Source organism: Syngnathus acus, chromosome 13 (genome assembly GCF_901709675.1).
Source record: "Syngnathus acus chromosome 13, fSynAcu1.2, whole genome shotgun sequence".
In the NCBI taxonomy this organism is placed as follows: domain Eukaryota; kingdom Metazoa; phylum Chordata; class Actinopteri; order Syngnathiformes; family Syngnathidae; genus Syngnathus; species Syngnathus acus.
In genome coordinates, this window is record NC_051098.1 from 16,735,682 (window position 1) to 16,755,832 (window position 20,151).

General features: G+C 49.1%; 1 protein-coding gene across 1 annotated transcript in view; it reads left to right on the forward strand.

The window, feature by feature from the left end:
- Window positions 1-282: 282 nt before the first annotated feature.
- gbe1b (glucan (1,4-alpha-), branching enzyme 1b) overlaps window positions 283-20,151 on the forward strand; it is a 28,557-nt gene continuing 8,688 nt past the window's right edge. The window contains exons 1-12 of the mRNA XM_037267862.1: window positions 283-553; window positions 4,017-4,186; window positions 6,312-6,427; window positions 7,783-7,908; window positions 8,151-8,286; window positions 8,936-9,026; window positions 9,990-10,199; window positions 13,588-13,703; window positions 13,776-13,903; window positions 14,409-14,507; window positions 18,996-19,106; window positions 19,199-19,370. Of these exons, the coding sequence (XP_037123757.1) occupies window positions 456-553; window positions 4,017-4,186; window positions 6,312-6,427; window positions 7,783-7,908; window positions 8,151-8,286; window positions 8,936-9,026; window positions 9,990-10,199; window positions 13,588-13,703; window positions 13,776-13,903; window positions 14,409-14,507; window positions 18,996-19,106; window positions 19,199-19,370 (1,573 nt within the window). The 5' untranslated portion in view covers window positions 283-455. The remainder of the gene's footprint in view (window positions 554-4,016; window positions 4,187-6,311; window positions 6,428-7,782; window positions 7,909-8,150; window positions 8,287-8,935; window positions 9,027-9,989; window positions 10,200-13,587; window positions 13,704-13,775; window positions 13,904-14,408; window positions 14,508-18,995; window positions 19,107-19,198; window positions 19,371-20,151) is intronic.

Sequence of the window (20,151 nt, forward strand, 5' to 3'; positions counted from 1 at the left end):
GAAAAAAACCTGGAGAGAACATCAAGGAGGTAGGATTCAACAATTCAATGCCTGAAGCAATTCACCACATGAAAATGAAAGTCGTAGATTTATAGTTCTCCTTTCTTGACATGGCAACTGAAAATAATCGTATTTACATCCGCTTATAAATATTGATGTCTCTAAGATATCCGCCTTCGTGTCTGACGTAGCAAGTGGCTGTCAACTTGACAGGCGTCACAGTCGCAATCGGCGATGTTCGATTCGATTCGGCTCTTCCCGTCCGGTGGTAAACACAGCCGCGTGCTGTCATAGGGGGACGGGCTTGGTCCACAGTCCCAGGCAGCCCCAGCCAGCCCCACAGATAAGCCCCCGCGCGTATCCTCAATGGACATTCCTGCTCTTTGTTCGCACACAGTGAGGCAGAGAAAGAGCCGGGCTCGATAGTCGATTGCTTCCGTCTCGGGCTCGAAACCATGGCGGAACAGGGGGATAATGTTACCATTCCTGAGTTTGACACTCTCCTTCAAATGGACCCGTACCTTAAACCCTACGCGAAGGACTTCAAGCGGAGGTAAAGGCTTCCCGAATGCCGCTTTGGTGCAAAAAGAAATGAAAAGACAAATAGCGCTGAACGTCACGCGCTGAGGTCAATGCTTTGCGCTAACTAACATTTGTACCTTTGGACCCCTAAAGAGGAAGCACACAAGTTCAAGCTAAAAAAAAAAAGAGAAGGTTGCAACACCTCAAGGTTCCCCTGAATTTTCGCGTGACCTTTAAATGACATTGCGGCTCCTATTTGTCGACATTTTGAAGATGCGCCGTGCGTGACCAGAGCAGAACAGAACCAAATGACTCGTTCGTGCTGTTTTGACAGTTGGCAGTTCTGAGCATGCGCGACCTTATCGTGGCTAACCGGTGACGTGAGCAACGCGTCCATTAATAGCGGCCATTTTCCTGATTCACCACCACCACCTTATTCACTCTCGTTGACGGGCAGATTGAATAGAAATTCTTTGGAGGTGAGGCACATTTATATTTAGAGCTCACCAAAGCACAACCACATCTGAAACAAAGTGCTGTATATAAGTACAAGTGAACGGAAATCACTACGGGTATGACACTCAATGATTTTGCTCAACTCAAAACGGCTGAAAATGACATCACAGTTGCTCAGGGACCAGGTAACAACCAATTACTTTATATTTATTTACTCATATTCCATCGTATTGTGACAATGTAGGCCAAGTGCTCTAAGAAATGACCTTTCGAAATATATTTTGAATAATACACAACCTTTTCAAACACCACACATGTTTGCCATTGTTTTCTATTCCAGTTACTTGTTTTCTGCCACATGGACAAACCCTGGCTATTGTTTTCAAAGCTTTTTAAAATAAATATACTTGCGACATTTTGCTCATATGCAGACGCCCCTACCTGCTGGGTGTTTCATTCAAAACACAAAGTTGAGAACCAATTGCTTGTATGGAACAGGATCTCCGAACTCCACTCAGAGGTCACATTGTTATTATTTTCGGGAGGGTTTGCTTTGTAATATGGCAGGTTCGGGACCGCCCGCTTTGTATTTCCAGCTGGCGTGGCAGGCTCCAACTTTTCGTCGAGAAGACAAGTGTCAGTTCCATCACATGCCCAGCTTGGGATTGCTAGGCTTCAGCGAGCCCGAGACGTGGGCCTCAAACGCGAGCGAGCGATCCCCTGCTGATGGAGCTCGAGTAATTGTTCCCTACTGTGATGCGTTGGATTGATAGTTGTTCATCAGTTTACAGTCAGAACAATATTTGATATCTCAGCATGAGTCAAAAGTTGAATAGTCTTTAGTGGTGGCAGATTTCCATTTTTCCTTTTGTTTGAAAAATGACAACTTGTTTACCAAACAGATTTTTGATACTTTTTCATGATAGTATTTGTTTTTTTTTTAATTGCATCGTGTTAGTGGTGGGAGTCACGTAGCAGCCCCGCCGCTAGCTGCGGTTGTGTGCAAACGTTCATTTGCGATTTTACATGATGAGGCACTGCCCAGTGCAGGCTCTGGGGTAGCTGCCGGCATGGTGCGGCTGCCAGTCTAATCAGCGTTTCAACTTACTTTCTCAAGCTGTGGCATCACGCCGAGTCTCCTCACCCGGCGGCGGCGGCGGCGGCGGCACACCAACAATCGAGTCGCTTTATCAGAAAAGGACCTTTGACCGCGCTGGCGGAGCCTTCAGATCTCAGCGGCGTGTCTGTTGAACTTTGCCCCCCGCCAGCTTCAGCCAGCCAGCTGGCGTCAGCCCGCCTCCCGCCGGGGAGGTCGTCGGTCTGAGCGCCAGCAGCCACGTTCATGATTGCGAGAAGCAGCGGCATGGATGCCGTGCGCAGGTTACAGCCCCGCCGGGCCTTGCTCTGTTGACACACTTCATTATTTACCCGTCTGCTTGCGCAAGACGGCAGGAAATCTTGCAGCTCGCGGCGCCGGCCGCCAAGCGCTCCCAATTGGAGCCGACCAAAAGGCAAGCTCCAATGTATCTCCAATGCGCCACCCCATTTGAAGCCAAACCATGCCGCTTATTCAGAGCGAGACTGACATTGATGCAGTGACTTGAAGTTCCGATTGAACATCATTAGCTGCGGCCGAATCTTGCTTTCCATCAGTCAAGCTCTCTGCTCGTGTCCAGCTCTCTCTCTCTCTCTCTCTCTCTCTCTCTCTCCATTTAGCCTCATTAACGCACTTAAAGCGCCGTAAAGCGACATTAGCCAGCCAGCGCCCGGTGCTTGGACGGTGGCGCGCTAAACACGACACATCTAAAGATTCCAACTGTCTGCATGTGAAAAGAATATCTTCAAGCATAACCTTTAAAAAGTGTCCCTAGTTGACCCCTACAAACAAGCCAGGCTAAACTTGTTGACATACAAAGCTTGTCTCGCAGTCAAGATGCATCACTTGGGCCTACTTCCTTGACACCGATGACTTTTTTTCCATCCTGACTGTTCCAGTCTGTTAAGCCTTGGTGTGAATCGCCTCCTTTTGCTCTTTTACTATCACGGTTGGACTTTAAAAAGTTCTTTCCCCCCCCTCTCAGCTGCTGAGAAATGACGGCCATTGTCCGTCAAGCCATCATTCCATCGCCCAAGGGCATCGGAAAGCTCAGCGTAGACGCTACGGGGAAGCGAGTGCACTTAACTCGGCTGGCTGAAAGAAGCTTTCTGTCCCGGTACAGGGTGGGGGTGTTATGAAGAACCGGCTGGCTGTAGAAGCTAAGTGAGATAAATTACAAAGTATAGTCGGCGTATCCTTCCTGAAAGGTGAAAAGACGGCGCTCCAGGATGGTATTAGGCCAAGTTGCTTCAAAGCGCTTTGCTTTATGGAAACTCCTGATGGAAAAAATGATAGCTCACACAATTTTGCCGCCGTGTATCTATGCTAATCCTCACGCATTTGGGAAGGTTCTGAAGTCCTGAACCCGCCCGCATTTCCACAGGCATCTTTCCACAAATGAGATCTGCATGGTAATAATAACCAAGCTGCAACTAAGAATTATTTCAATCATCCATGAATTGTGGGTGGGTTTGTGGTTGGGAAGAAAAACCCCCCATTTCCATCCCTTATTGAACTGAATTGTTTCACCTGATGAAGGGGGAAGTACAAGCCGAAACATGTCAGGTAATGCAACCTAAAATATCTTGTTTGAGATAAAAGAACCAGTGAAGTGATGAATTATTTCACCTTATTTTTGAAGGCCATTTTGAGTTTTCATCCGCATCCATTGCAGCCTGGTCATCCTGGAAGAGGGACCCTCCCTCCCATCTGTGGTCTCTTCTCAAGGTTTCTCATTTCCCCTAGCTGGAGTTTGGAGTTTTTCCTTGCCCTCTTGGGAGTTGAAGATCAGGGGATGTTTGAGAATATTTGCCATTTTCACATGTCCTGAGTGTTGTTAGTCACCTAAATGTTGAACAGAGGCTGCCAAGTCAAATTCCTTGTTTGGCACGCTCAATCAAACATGGCCAATCAAAACTCTTGAATCTTGCTGTTTTTTCAGATATGAGTTGTTCCAAAAGCAGCTTTTCCAGCTGGAAGAGGCGGAGGGCGGCTTTGACCAGTTCACACGAAGCTACTGGAGCTTCGGTGCGCAGCGCCGGCCCAACAACAGCCTCTTCTTTAAGGAGTGGGCTCCGGCTGCAGAGGCCCTCTTCCTCACCGGTGATTTCAGTAAGTGGACTCCAGGGAGGGGGGCAGTGCTCTTCCGTCAGCTAGCCTTGTCCTCTGCTCACTACCAGACCAAAAATACGACTTGAAGTCTTGAAGAGATTTCATTGCACGCACAAAGGTTGCATCTCGGCTGAGCGTTTAGTAAGAGATTCAGCAACGTTGCCTCGACGAACACAAAAGGGAAGCAGAGACCAAGATAAGGAGGTGCAACGAGGCCTTTTGATCGGCCGACCCGGGAGTCGGAAATGTGGAAAATATTGATCACGCGGGACGGCTTTGAATACCGAACAGCGAGCGGGGTTGTCTTCTTTAGACGGCAGGAAGGAGTCTGTCTTGAATTTTTTACGAGCCGCTTATTTCATCATCATCTAGGCCGAAGCTGCGTGTTTGCGCCCAGACCTTCTTTTCACCCGCCGTGCCAACTTTTGAAAGTCAGATCAAGTTAATGGTCTCCGTGTCAGTCGAGATCATTTATTTTCATCATCATTAGCGACGTTGCACCAGACTCTGCCTCTCTTCCGTAGATCAACAACGCACCTCGCACCCAAAGCCCTTTTCAGCGGTTTTCATAGCGCTCGGCTTTTCTTTTTTCTTTTTCTCTCGCCGCCTCTCTATCAAAGCAATCGCGGAGCGCTCGGTTTTATTGCGCATACCGGTCGTGACGCATGACTCTCGTTTGACACATTGGGGAAGAAGAAGGAAAAAAAAAATGAAATTCCCAGCATAAAAATAGGCTTAACTGCTTCCTACCTGTGCATGAAATGAAATGACTTTGATGCTACGTAGGCTCAGCAGCCCACGTGAGATGGTGAAGGCAAAAAAAACAAACAACTTTTAATCTAGGATGCCTGCTTCCGATTGGGGCAAATCCCCATCGTCGGAGTTTGTGAAAAGACCAGCCCTGAAATTTGCTGCTTCGACCCAAAACAGCAGACACCTCGTTCCATTTCATCATAGTACAAGCTCAAAATGAAATCACCCAAAATGCTTGCGCAACGATTCCAAAAGGGATTTATTTGGAAGGCTGCACCAGTGTTGCCAAAATGAGAAAAAAATACACTTCATTTATGTTCTGAGATATTCAGTACATTCAAACGACTATCAATGAAATCAAATCCTGTTTTAAAAATGTTCCATTTGTAACTTTTTTCTTTTGTACCTGTTGCTAGGAATCGAACCCAGAACTTGTCCGGTGCGAGGCAGATGCACTTCCCCTTGGCGCCAATTACAATCATTCAAATCTCGGCCAGTGAACACGGACACGGCTCCCTGCTCGTTTTATCGCGCTTGCACATTTTTCCGCGTTCCGTGGCCATTTGTCATCAAAGGGAAATCGACGGAAGCACCGTCGCCACATTTCCTTGTGCGAGAGTGATTACATTGTGACACGATGCCGTCGCCTTCTCTGATTTAACTAGCGGCAACAGCCACGCATATACGGCAGCGGTCGGGGCTATAAATCGCACATGAATTGGAGTGTGTCGCGTCACTTCTGCCTTTCACTTCCCATCCTGCCATTGTTGTCCGTTCATCAAGGGTAAGCAGATATGGATTAGAGACGCGGGCCGGATGGATCGGCGTGATAACTAGCGAGCGTTCTGAAAGGCTGCCTTCAGGTGCCGGTAATGTGCTCTCAGCAGCTTCTTTGATTCACCGAGGAAAACCGAGCAAGGCAAAAAAAAAAAAAAAAAAAGCGCAAAGTGACTTTTAATTATTTCATTAGCAATCAAAAATAGTGAAATTCCCCACAGCGGGCTTTTGCAACCCAACATTCGGCGACTACTGGAAAAAGTGTTAGACACTTTTGAACTTTTTTTTGCATTGTCAACCGAATGAAAGTAGATTTACTGCGATATTTGTGATCACGCTTTTTTGGATGTGCCACCACCAATTCATTAGGTGAGGAGCAAAAAGTCTTACTGCCTCGTTCTATTGTATGCCATCATCCAAAATGTCTTGGAAGGACAACTAAGGTTTCCTGTCCAATGCCTGATAGATAGATAGAGAGAGAGCGAGATTGATCCGAAGGTTTACTCCAATGTATCATGTCCAGGTCAGCTCCGTTTGGGATGCGACAAGCTTACTGGTGTTTCTGTCATGCTTGTGTTTTTGTTTCTCCTCCTAGATGGCTGGGACAAATTCTCCCACTCGTACACCAAAAGAGATTACGGCAAGTGGGAGCTGATTCTCCCGCCCAAGCATGACGGCTCTCCCGCTGTGGATCACAACAGCAAGCTCAAGGTAGGCAACAGCGCATCTTCACGCCGGCTTTGGCGCCCTCAGCGGGTGCCGTGTCGACGCCGCGCCCCCGCCCACGTCTCGTAAGCCGGCCGCGAAAGGCTGGCGCGGCGGCGCGAGTGCCGAGCGGAAGCGAGATTACGCCGCCACGTGTGCGGTGTGCGCCGCCGAGCCTTGTTTTCATTTCCAATCCCGCGGGACGTCTGTTGGTTCGGCCCACTGCGGCTGCAGATGATTGTTTTGGAGCGCTTGTAAAAAAATCATCAAGGTTAAATGCAAAGCACACACCTCCAAGTCGTTTGGTAGCTTTGTATTCAGTCCAAGGACAACAAGGGCGTTGACTTGCTGGCTACTTTGTCGCACATGCTAGCTAGCTACTTTGTAGCACATGCGGAACAGCAGTTGAACGGCAGGTTCTGATTTTGACATGCAAGCCACGGACGGGATGGACGGTGTCACGGTACTGCGGTCATCGCCGCCCAGGCCGGCGGACAGGCCACCCGACTCCCATTGTCAGCGTCTTGGGATGATAAGAAGCAGATGGAAGCGCTGGCACGTGCCCGCCCCCCGCTGCCCATCAAGGGCGTTGAAATAAATTCCCCGAGCAGCGGTCCCTCTAATGTAGAGCCCTCCGTCCGTCCCCTTTGTTCTGAGGTCCAATTTGTCTCGGCAAACAAACGTGGGCTCAGCGCTCGCTCTTGATGACGCCCGGCAGGGAAGAATTTGGGAAGTCATCACACACTTCACACCTCGCATGTCGCCGACTGCCTGGCTTGTTTTTCCCGTGGATTTTTTTCCCCCGCATTTCCCGATGCTGTCCAATTTGTGCGAAGGACCACCTCGGTGTGTTTATTTTTCCTAATCCCGTACGTCAGTCGAGGGAACTTGGACCCCCGGAGGCCGGCTGTAATGAAAAGGAGCCCGTGGCGTTCTGGCCGGGAGCACCCGGTCATTAGTGCACGGGAATTGGCAGAATTAGCCGCGACGTGCGGGGGACAGAGCGCATACCGTGCGTGACATTGCAAAATTGACTAGTTGCTTTACCTGACGTTCCTACTTCCATTTCAAGCGCTGAAGCAATTCAAGCTACTTCCGGGTTCATTCTGAAGCGCAAAGGGGAGGGGGCGTCCAATTGACTGGGCTTCAGCTCAATTACTGGTCTGGTTCAATTGCTCGGTTGTTCAAAAATCCCGTCGCAACGCCACAACGACTGAAACGAGATTGACCGCAAGCGATCTTCTAATCCATAGCGAGCAGCCCTTCCCTGATGTTGACGCACTGATAAAGTGACACAACAACTGTGGCGTGATCCATGTTGTGTAGCTTCTCCTCATCTTTTGGTTCTCTTCTTGGACCAGGTGGTGGTTCACACCAAGGCCGGTGAGCGCCTCTACCGGATCTCGCCCTGGGCCAAATATGTGACCAAGCCGGAGAAGGGGGTCATCTATGAGTGGGTTCACTGGGACCCCCCGCATCCCTACATTGTAAGTGACTCTTCTTGGGGCGCCATCTTGGGATCACCGCTGAAGGAGTTTGATCATCAAAACGTCACTCTTTGCAGCTTCACTTTCTGTTCAAGTTCTGTTGCGTCGCCGTCAGAATGTTAGCGGCAAACCAATCTCTTGCGTAACGCAGAAACCGTGATTCACACCGCAGCGGCCTTTGGCGGAAATGTTTTTGTTTTTTTTTGAGGATGTTTTTGCTCCATTTTCTCTCTCCTCTCCAGCACATCCACCCGCGGCCCCTGAAGCCCACGCACCTGAGGATCTACGAGGCCCACGTGGGCATCGCGTCGCCCGAGAGAACCATCGCGTCGTACAACAACTTCACCGTCAACGTGCTGCCTCATATAAAGGACCTCGGTAAGAAGACGTGATCGCTGCTTATTAACGCCTCCGCACCTTCATTTATTCATTTAAAACAGCGTCTCTGTAGGCTGTATTAAAAAAAAAAAAAAAAAAATCTACTTTGTGTCGCCTTACAAAAAGCGAAATGGAATAAACAGAGGCAACATTTTCAACAGCGGCAGCCTTCTAATGTCTGTCGCATAGACCTCTCGTCGCCCGCGGTGACGTCTGAACTCAAAAGCGTTTGTTGGCCGTCTGCTTATTGTCGCTGGCAGGTGGAATGAAACTGGGTCATACTACAAAACGCGCTCAAATATTCAAATGGAATTTGGGAGCTCACCCTGCTGACGGCGATACCTGCGACAAATATTTGAACCTTATATGTTGGGTGGTATGATTTACAAATCAACACTACAATATTGAAGCAGACAAACTTTTGCGTTATGCGGGAATTGAGCCAAAATAGCCTTGCGCTGTGGCCAATATTGTCGTCGGGCGTGCTTCCCGTGCGCTCGCTCGACATCCCGCACATCACCCAGAGAGACCGCGACAAGGCCTGCGGTGATGGCAGGAAATGAGGCGACGCGAGTGAGCGAGCGAGCAGATGCCAGCTGGAGCTGTGCTCGCCCAATTGCGCTGAAAACCTTTCTATGCGTCTTTCCAGGGTACAACTGCATTCAAATGATGGCCATCATGGAGCACGCCTACTACGCTAGCTTTGGCTATCAGGTCACCAGCTTCTTTGCAGCTTCCAGGTACAAATCTGTTTTGTCCAGGATTTTCTTCATCTTTCTTATGAGCGCAAATAAAATGTATGGCTTTGAATACGTATCCGATTTATATCCTCCAAAAAAGGCTCGGGTTGGATTTGGAAAACATTGTAATTGCACAGTGCGCATTTGATGGAAAAATCAGATGTCACTACTGCGGACGTTCAATTACCAAAATATAATCAAGATGGCCCAGTAACGCCTCATCAGTCGCTAATGACCGGCAAAGGGATTATCCCGATGCCTTCACGCAATTTTACAAATATTTGTCGAGTCGTATCGTTTGGCGACGCCGAGACAAAGCGTCGAGCAATTTCCTGCCTGGCGTCCGATCAAGGTGAGGCCGCCTGACCCCGGCAGTAATCTCTCTGTAAACACATTTCCGGTTAATCCAGAGAGCGCCGCTCTCTGATAAAGCTCGACTAAGTCTGAGTGTTTATCTTCTGTCCCCTCGCTCGCTCGCCCGGCAGGCCCCCTCCCCATCCCCTTTCCACCTTCACCGCCCCTTCCCTCGCCTAAAGCCCCGAGTGTAAGGTATATAGTGTAATTTCACCCATGATTGATCTCTCAGTGTCATTTAAAAGCGGAACGCTTGAATGGCGGGAAGCGGCTAATATCGCCGCTATGCTATGCTATGCTATGCTATACTATATACTATACTATACTATACTATACTATACTATACTATGCTATGCGTGCTATGCGTGCTATGCGTGCTATGCGTGCTATGCGTGCTATGCGTGCTATGCGTGCTGCTTCACAAGGAGGCCGATTGAATGATAGCGGCGGGCGAGGACGGACCGGGCAAAATTGGACAACTTTGCTCAAGGATAGTTTTAGGCCTACTGACACAACAAATAGCTCGTCTTCGTCTTCGGGAACGTGCAACCGTTTTGAAAGTAGCATTTGGAAGCTTCATCAATAAGTCTGAACTCTTCTTCTTCTCAGCCGCTACGGCAATCCCGACGAGCTGAAGCAGCTGATCGACGTGGCGCACTCCATGGGCATCGTGGTGCTGCTGGACGTGGTCCACAGCCACGCGTCCCAAAACACGGAGGACGGCCTCAACAAGTTTGACGGCTCCGACTCGTGCTTCTTCCACTCACCCCCACGCGGGGAGCACAGCCTCTGGGACAGCCGCCTCTTCAACTACTCCAGGTACCAATAGCAACATTTCGGTTTTTCCCTTCACGCGAATGATCTGGCCACATGTAGTTACGTCTTAGTGTTTTTTAGAATTCTTGATTTTCTTCATAGTAGCGTGAGCGGGCCGATTCTACGGTGAAAGTTGTGGCGCTACTTAGCATCAGGCGTGGTGGCAATCATAGATTGCACACATGGCTACAACGCGGGGAATCATTTGTGAAAGCCCAGAGAAGCTTCACAACCCGCTGGCTTGTCCGCAACATCTTTTAGGGCCGACGACGCGTAGCCTCCAACCTTACGTGGATGGAGCGACGCTGCCGTCGGTCATCACGCCGTCCGTCTTCGGTATCACCTACTTGGAGCGACCTCTACTCGGAATGTTGACAGAACGTTCACCTTGTGGGCTTCTTTTTTTCCTTGCCCCAAACCATCTTGTACTTTTGATTTCTAAAATAAATGATTCATTTCAATTTTCCGCAGCATTTGTGTCCGGCTCGACTGCCCTTGAACACACGGAAGGATATTTTGTTTTCTTAGCAGATATAAATCCTTTTCCCCAAATTCCAGGCTCACAACATGTCAGCCAGCTTAATTTCTATTACCTTTTAAAAGATGCCAAAGTCACCTTGAGGCAGCGGCCAAGTAAATCAAGGCGCTGCGCGTTTGTTTGGCAGGCCGGGAACGGCAAACCTCGCAGGATGGCGGGCGCCACGCGCGCTCCAGATGAGAGGGACTTCTGAGGAAGTCGTAATCCCACCACCTGATGGTTGGCTTGTGTTCCGCTTCAATGTGCCTGTGGATTCTTAAGATAGGAGGAAAAAGAAGCCAGCGCCAGTGCAGCCTTTGAAAACAGCACAAAGGGATAATGATGGCATCTCTATTTGTGTTTTGCTGAGCCAATATGATCTGATAATCATCCGTGCAGAGGGCCCACATTGGTCTGGGGCTGCTATTAAAGAAAGCAATTGGAAATGTGATGAACTCGGCTTGATTTGGAAGATCAAAGAAAGACTCAACAACTCCAGAGTGGGAGTAGCAAAAGTCACTTCCGATTGCTACTTTCTTAAACCTCGTGTCCACCTCACACTTTGAATTGGAATACAACAACATTGATACTCATGTTATATTTAGGATGGATTATACTTATGATTATTGCAGCTGCATTTGCTTTCTTACCCGCGGCCGTGCCAGAACTTCAATCTGCCGTCGTGACAGCTTGACCCTCCGTCCGCCCGCCAACTCGGGCGCATCGCATTAAACGGGTCGCCGTCGTGTTCCTTCAGCTGGAGGGGAGCGAGGGGGGGAGTACAACACGATAAGCGGCGGCAACTGCGCATGAAGATGAGCTGGAGGAAACGCTCAAACGTTATTTGAATGGTGACTCAGCCAGCGCTTGTAGGGAAACCTATTTAAATCATGATATATTTTGGAATCAGACTCGGATTCTGCCACATACCAGAATGGGCATTGGCCTGAAACAAATCCAAATTGGTCCAGCCAGCACTGGTGGTCATTGCGTCGGCGACGCTCCGTGTCAATTCTGACACCCCGCTATCCTTTATTTTGGAAGTTGTACGTCGATTGTGCTCGCAAACAAACGAGGGGACTGCATTGGTTTGGACCTCGGATGTGTGGCTGCTCCAGCGGCAGCAATCTGACTCCATTAGCGCTGCTTCATTCCATTAGGGCCCCCCTAACCGTGTTTCAGTGTTACACTTAAGCAAGAGCACTGTGTAGTTTGCAATTTGCTAACGCCCGCCGCCGCCGCCGCCGACTGAGCGATGACTTCATAGAGCCCCGTATCCCCGACCGCAGAGCCAAGCACCCGGCCCGTAATTGGGCTTGATGATGAATGGCACCGTGGCTCCTAATGTGGCAGGACGGTTTCATCCCGGACCCCACCCCTCCCCCCCACGAGCTCTGGCTGCTTATTATCTCCATCCCCGGAGGATGCACCGTGCCCGCCGTGTCTTTGTTGGCTCTGTGCGGCAGAGTGAAGGACCTAATCTATTTATCACAGGCGCCGCGTGACCACCCACGGTCGGGGCTCCTTCTCAGCGCTGATGTAACATTTTGCGTCGCACCTGATAGCACGCGCCCGCCCGCCCGGGTCAGACATCCCTGAGGATGAGGAGGGCTCAGGACCGGTTAAAAGCTGCTGGGTTGATATGTTTTAGAGAGGAAGGGGAGGGGGGGTGGGGGTGTTGAAAGTAAGAACTGTTAAGTGTGGGGATGGATGTGGCAGTTTGAGATGTTATTGGAGTGGTCGTTGCCGCCGCCGCCGCCGCCGCCGCCGCTGCTGCTGCCTTTTGACATGATGAAATGTCCCCAGTACATCACTTAATGTTAAAGTGCTTACTCGCTCTGCTGCCGTGTGCAAAAGCTAGTTTAGTTTTTTTGGTCACTCATTTCCTCTGCTCATCCTTCACAGGTTGAAGTGATGTGTAATGAACGCCACACGTACGTACGTACGTCGTCGGCGGCACATTGCTTTCATTTCTGTTCTGGCTTTGGTCCACAGAAGCGGTTTTTGCTTCGATGCGAGCCGTTCTCAGTCTGGTACCCACGTTGCAAAATTGCAGACACTCACACTTTAATGGGCGTCGCGGGTGTCGTTCATTTGGCGCTCATTACGGGAGCAAATCTTTGGCCTGTTGCCATGGAGACATCCGTTGAAAAGGAAGTCGGCCTTTTGAGAAAAGAGCCAAAAGCAACATCTTCTCTGCGGTGGGCCTTAGGGGCTCTCTCCGCTGGCCTAAACGCCATTAAAAGCACTGACCTGAATTCGAATGTGCGCTTTATGAATTTGGCTCCGTTGATTCCCGACCATTTTGTTGTTGCTCAATCCAATTTGAGCCACGATATGCCGCCGTGTCAATCTGACCTGCGGCTCCGGTTCTGGGTTTTTTTGTTTTACATTGTCTTTGGGTTTTTGAAAAGCACTATACAAATTCAATGAATTATTATTATTATTGTTCATATTCCACAAACGCAATATTAATCAGACTACCGTGTTTCGACCAGACGAGCGCAGAGTACACTAAGAAGATTTTTTGGTTGTACTTGCCTGTTCTGATTGTTCATCTTTGTGCAATTTAATAAAAGCCCAACTTGAACATAGTCCATAACTTAAGCCACCTCTGCTTATTTCCAAGAAAACACAAATGACAGCGTCCGGCCGGCCCTCTACGCTAATGAAAAGGCCTCCTGCCCGCCACCGCCTCGCCTCGCCTGGCCTGGCCTGCCACACGATGACGCTTTGGTTATCAATACGTGAATGTCCCGCAGCGGTTGAAATTAATTTCTAGTGTTCAAAGTGCATGTTGAGGACGTGTGAATAATTCAAAGCCGCAGCCGTCCGTGTCTGACCTTGAGTGTGCGCGCGCGCGTGTGTTGCTAGCTGGGAAGTGCTGCGCTTCCTGCTCTCCAACCTGCGCTGGTGGATGGAGGAGTACAAGTTTGACGGCTTCCGTTTCGACGGCATCACCTCCATGCTGTACCACCACCACGGCATCGGTGAGAAGTGAAAATGGCCGCCGTCGTCGAGCTGTTGAAAAATGCTTCCGTTTTCCTCCTCCTCCTCCTCAGGCGTGGCCTTCTCGGGCGACTACAGCGAGTACTTTGGCCTCCACGTGGATGAGGACTCGCTGGTGTACCTGATGCTGGCCAATCACATCCTGCACAAGCTGCACCCGGACTGCATCACCGTGGCCGAGGTAGAGGTCATCTATATCTATCTATTCTATCTATTCTTTTGCGGCAGCCCGCGGCGGCTATTAGCGAGGAGCTACTTCATCAGCGGCCGCGGCGTATTCATTGCAGTAATTAGGAAGAAATGCGAAAAGGCAATGAGATGTCACTCTCTTCGGCCCAAGGATCCTGGGAGGATCGGCGCCGGGGACGCTTTTTGACCTTCTCGTTTGTTGGCATTCCCAAACAATGTTCCCGTAGGGAGGCATGCAAATGGAAAATCATCCAGGGTCAAACTTTGCCCGCTCCCAAACCTTAATTAAGTGGAAAGGGTACCTTTTGATTGACAGCTTATAAAAGCGACAAACTAAAAGTTAACCACCGGAGGATTATGACTTAATGGCCTTTCGCCCTTCCCATGATCAAACTCGACGGAAAGATTGGCTCTGTAGCATCGGCCGAGGCTTGTTTGGAATTTGCTGGCGGGCATCTTTACGTCTCTCCAAACTAAAAATGGCAACTTTTGTGCAGGATGTGTCAGGCATGCCCGCTCTGTGCAGGGCAGTGGAGGAAGGCGGCCTGGGTTTTGATTACCGTCTGGCCATGGCCATCCCCGATAAGTGGATTCAGGTAAGATGAGCTATGCGACGTTGTTTTCAAACACACCTGCGCGAGTTCAAAAGTAGGATGAAAGTCATTCTGTCTGCAGTATCGTGGTGGCGTTAGTTCCCGAACCAAAGTCTCACAGGATGTTTGCACGCTGTCAACGGCTTTTTTTCCCCCCCAGCTAATACGATCAAAAGTCTCCTCGTGCGCCAAGCACTTGAGTATTTTTTTTTCTCTCGCCCCCGAGCGGTGGAAGAGGTTTAATCTTCCACCAACGAGCTCTTTGTTCATCTTTTTCTTTTTTAGTATGAAGGCGGCACTCATTTATTTAGTTTCATGTTTAATCCCACCTCCCGCCTGAATGGGAAGGTCATTCTTCATCCCCTCAAACAAAAGACGTCCGGGTGACGAGACGCGGTTGTTCGAGCCAAAATCAAAGCGTTTGACCTCTTCCTTCACCGTGACCTTGCCGTCGACTGGCTAATTAGCGCCCGCTGGCGCCTCGACGTACTCTGCCGTATTCTCCTCGGCGTGGAACGCCAAGGTCATCTGGTCGCGGAGCCGCACGGAATGTCACAACACGTGCACCTGAATAATAAGTTCGCTCGTGCAGAGGTTGCAAAAGTACTCACACCCACATTGCAATTTCCCAATGACTGTGAGAAAGAACTATTCACCTAATATTGATTATTCGCCAAACCGTACATTACGCAAGGTCATGTGAGTAAATCGAGGCCAACCTCTTTCATGGCATGACCTATTGCCTGGAAAAACAAATTTGTCGCTCCCGACGACAAGCATTTCTCAAAGAGGGCGATTACGGCTAAACCTGCCATCGGACGCACACGTTTCCTCGCCTGCTGTTACATCTTATGAGTCCAAAATAAATGTTTTACGATGGTGCCGGTCGTTTCGGAGCGGCGACGTGCTCGGTCGGCCACAGCAAAACCGGAGCAGCGGCAATTACTCTGGCCGAGCCGCTAGTTTTGTTGTTTGTAATGGATCCTTTTGTTGTCATTTTGACAACGTCAGACAGATCCAATTGACCACTCGGCGCTTGTTCACGCACCAGATGGGGAATTCTTGGCACGGGATACCGCCGACGTCCTTCCGCACAACAAGTGCTGAAGCACCCTTTCGCTGGCCTCTTCAGCCCAAAGTGCCCATGCTCGAGTACTTACTGGGCCGCCTGGGCGTGAAAAAAAAACCCATTGTTTATGAGCGACGGGGACGAAAAGCCATCGCGGTGCGACGTGCCAATGTGAACATTTCACTGCAAAAAAAGAAAAAGTTGCTTGCATCTTGTTACGGATAGTTGCGCTGCGCTAAACTTCAGCTGCACACTTTTGCATCTGTCCAGTGTAACTCGGATTTTAAAATATTTTTCAAAATATCACAATACCATGGGAAAACATTTGAAAAAAAGAATGAACTGTTTTTGTTCTGCTCTGAGAAAAAGAACAAAAAAGGTCAACAAACAGAAACGAGTTCTCCGTTGCAGAAATTCCACTGGCACATATTTGTTCCATGTATGCCAATTAGCACAATTGTGCACCAAAGCGCTTGATCTTGATACAACCATGTGATGTATGACGCTCTCTCCAGGCTTTTGCCTCTTCAATTAGGGAACGTTGTTAACACCAAGGAAAGAAAGATAGACACACTTGGACAGCGTTATTTATAGCCTCGCATTTGTACCCGCCGAGTCCCTCGGTGCCGCAAGCTTGGCGTCACGCTGGGTTCTGTCCTGCCGGTGACTCGATCCATCCGACTCTTTTCGCAGCGGCGGCTGAGGAAAATGAAGATCTCTCAACAAGGAGGAGAGGCGGGCGGAAAAAGCGAGGGGGGATCCAAATATTGAGAATCGGGCCGGCCCGAATTTCAGCAATTTCCACCCCCTCGCCGTCAGGCTCAATGCTTCCAGCATCTGTCTAAGAAGCATTAGTCATGTGTTATAAATTTTGAATTCCATCCCGATGACTAGTGCAAAAAAAAAAAAAAATGGCCTCCACCGCCCCCCAGCTGCAGCGCGGTTATAATTGGACCAGTTTGCGGTGGCAATAAGAAAGGAGAATTCTACCTCATCCTACCCTCGGCTTCTCTCGACTCCAAAGACGCCGTCGTCATTTTAATTGAATGAAAACAACACGTTTCTTTCCGCCGACTTTTTCTTTGCGCCGTCCATCACGGCGGAAGCGCTTTCAATTAGACGCCGCTTATCAAAATTGCTTGTTTACGCCGCGTCTCGCTTTGACCTCGTCGCTCTGCGAGGTTGATTTTTAGTAGCTAACGACCCACCCGGGCCGCCGTGTTTGATGGAAGAAGATGTCGCTGTGTTGTAGGGACTTGAATAGTTTTATAAAATGGTTAAAAATAGGCTGGCATGAATGTAAAGTATTACACGTGAAGGTGCTCATTTGAAACTCATCCTACAACATGAGCCTTGACAATAAAGAGTTTAAAGATGATTTGAGATGAACAAGTCCCAAAAAGGTATGGATTAAAAAAAAAAAAAGATCTGACATAAATTATTGCAGATTAGTACGCCGACTGGTGTGGACCTCTGAAGGTCCGGGAACCTTGTTTTGAGGACCACCACACGAAAGGTTGCTAGAATAGCTCATAAAGCTACACTTCTTTTTATCCTGCACATTTTATTTCCATCCCTGCCTAATTAATCCAAGCGCTCTTTGGCTGGGCTGCTGACAGCCAGCTTGTAAAAGCAAGATTTGTTGCGCCGCCGCCGCTCATTACCATTGATGAAGTAGAGCGGTCGGTCGGTCGGCGGCACCGAGAGGGCGCGGGGGTCCGGGTCGCGGTCGAGCCGGTGGTCGTCAAGCGGGTGGCTCCCCGTCTCCGCTCGGACGGCGCCGCTACCCGAGTAATTGCTCCCACAGCACTGCTGAGGGAATGATTTGGAGTGACTGAATGGTGCAGTCATGCGAGTTGCCTTCTTACATACTGTCCGTTTGTCTGAAACGCTGGTTTCATTACTCAAGGTGACTTGCATGTAACCAAGCAAGTGTATGTTTGTGATGGCGAGGCAGCCAAGTTGACAGTAAACAACTCTGTTTGTGACCAAGAGTGTTTATGATCTTAATATGCTGTCAAATGTAGTTACTGCAACAGTCCTGTGTGAAGCCCTTTATTGGCTGACGTGTCCTTCACTGACTCGGATGGACCCACAAGGCTAAGGTGAAACGTGGATATCTATATATACAGTCAATATAGAAAGCCAAGAGCCCCGCTATTTCGGCGGAGCGGCCAGTTCATCTGGGACATATTGATCGGCACAATTTACTCCCTTTTGCTCCGAGGATTACCGCTCTGTCGAGTAATATAAAGGTTTCCTCAGCTGTCACTCAGACGTCAGGGCAAATGTCAGCCGGCACGCTTCAAGCTTGTCACCGGGATGGACTCGCCGCCGCCTGCCACGGGCCGGCCGCGTCGAGCCGGACGTCCATCACCGAGAGCTCCAGCCAAAGTCGCTTTCATTCCGTTTAAGAAGCTGCTTGTTGCAAACGCTGAAGATTTACAGTGGCAAATACATATCATACCTGAGACCAAAATTGATTTTTACCCCGCCCACTTAACCGTGCAAAAAAATACAGATTTCTAAAAGTATCCTTTTGCGCCTTTGTGCAATTCTTAAGAGGTCAAGCGTGCTTGCTTCAATCTGTTGAATTTTCAAGTATGGTAAAAGTGACACATGCCACAAAAGAAAACGATAGATGTCAACATTTTGGGATGATATCGCTTTGTTGTGAAAGTCCACGAGCTTATTGCTAACGTATTGTGAAATGCCATTAACGAGCTAACAAAATTAGCATCACTTTAAACTTTCAAGCGACAAACATGGAGCAGCAACACATACTAAGTGAGCATATAACAATACCTTGAGGTGTGCTAGCTTAGTGCTAGCATACTAAAATACCTTCGACCAGCAAACAGAGCTGCAACGCTTACAAACAGAGCACATAGTCATGTTCAGAGGTTCAATATTTGCTCTGAGCTTCACGAGGATGACGTTGGCTTCCAAAAAATAGTCAGGTGCGAAGGATGAAGCGTGCGATCGCGGGTGTCGCGGGAACACCGTATTAGCCGTCGCGACCCCTGTTGTAAATGATTCCCGTCAGGAGGCTCACGAGTGGGCCCGGCCGCCATCTGCCCGTTGATTCCTTTTGCTGGGATTTATTGCGTTTGGATGAAAGGCTGTGACCTTGCCCGTCTTCCGGTGCCACCTCGCCGCCCATGGGCTGCGGAGGAGTTATTAAAAACGCCATTCAGCGAGCACACATAAGTCACAGTGCAGATATAGAGATGTCACAACAAGAGATTGATCTGAGAAAGAAGTGTAACCCAGAGCAAACTCCAGAATGCCTTCAAGCTGTAATAGCCCGCCTGTGGACATCAGTCACAGAGCCCCAAACGGATCCCTCGGGCTCGTCTATCGTCACCTTTGTTTATTCATTTATTTATTTATTTATTTATTCCCCCAACCCCATGCTTTAGATCCTGAAGGAGTTTAAGGATGAAGAATGGGACATAGGAAACATTGTCCACACGCTGATCAACAGGCGCTACGGTGAAAAGAGCATCGCCTATGCGGAAAGTCACGACCAGGTTAGCTTTTTGGTTTGGTTTGTTTGTTTTCCACAGCGTGTCATGCTTTGGGGAAAGAGTTTGCGCTCACGGACTCCGTTTCAATTTTCCAGGCCCTGGTCGGGGATAAAACCTTGGCGTTCTGGCTGATGGACAAGGAGATGTACACCAATATGAGCTCGCTGGTTCCCATGACGCCCGTCATCGATCGCGGCATGCAGCTGCATAAGATGATCCGCCTGCTCACGCACGCTCTGGGCGGCGAAGCCTACCTCAACTTCATGGGTGAGTCATCTTGCCAACGTCCTGCCGTGTTATGCTACCCTGAGCAGCTAGATGTGAAAATCCCAAGTCTCTCTCTGTTTTTTTTTTTCTTACCCTCAGAGCAAGAACCAAACTTTAATCAGACAAATCCTAATTGATATAATATCAGGAAATAGTCTGCATTTTCCTTACTTTAATCCCATCAGGAAGGGGGGGGGGGGCGAGCATTAGCTTTCGTGGCTACATTTGGAAACAAGTCACCACCAGTGAGTCATAGATTAGCATCAATGTAGCTTTACAGTGTTTGAGTGCCATTTTGCACCGCTGGGTGTGCAGTCCAGCCAAATTCCAAATGCCCTGCTGCTAAAGACATTCAAGATTAATGAAAGATGTCACACGTTGACCTTGGTCTCTGCGTGCGCTCTCTGGATTCATGTAAATACAGAGAAGGCACGGCATCCATTGCCTGTTAGCGCCACCTGCTGACCGGCCGTGCAGCCTCCTAAGCTGAGGAGAAAATGGAGTGATTCAATCGGTGCTTCTTTTTTTGTTTGTAGGTGCTTATCATGACATCAGCGCACCTCACTCGCGCCAGCTGTAGAAAATTTGAGAAGCAAGTGAAACGATGTTTTGCTATTTGCTATCATACTGTATTCAACTTTGGAGGCTTCTAGCTGCATACGGGGAGGCAATCAATCTTTGAATGTTTGAGGAAGATTGAACACACTCGCTAGAAGTCGCGTCCTGCTGATCTTCGCTTTTACCCCGGCCGGCTACATTGATTCCAAATCGATACCATTCC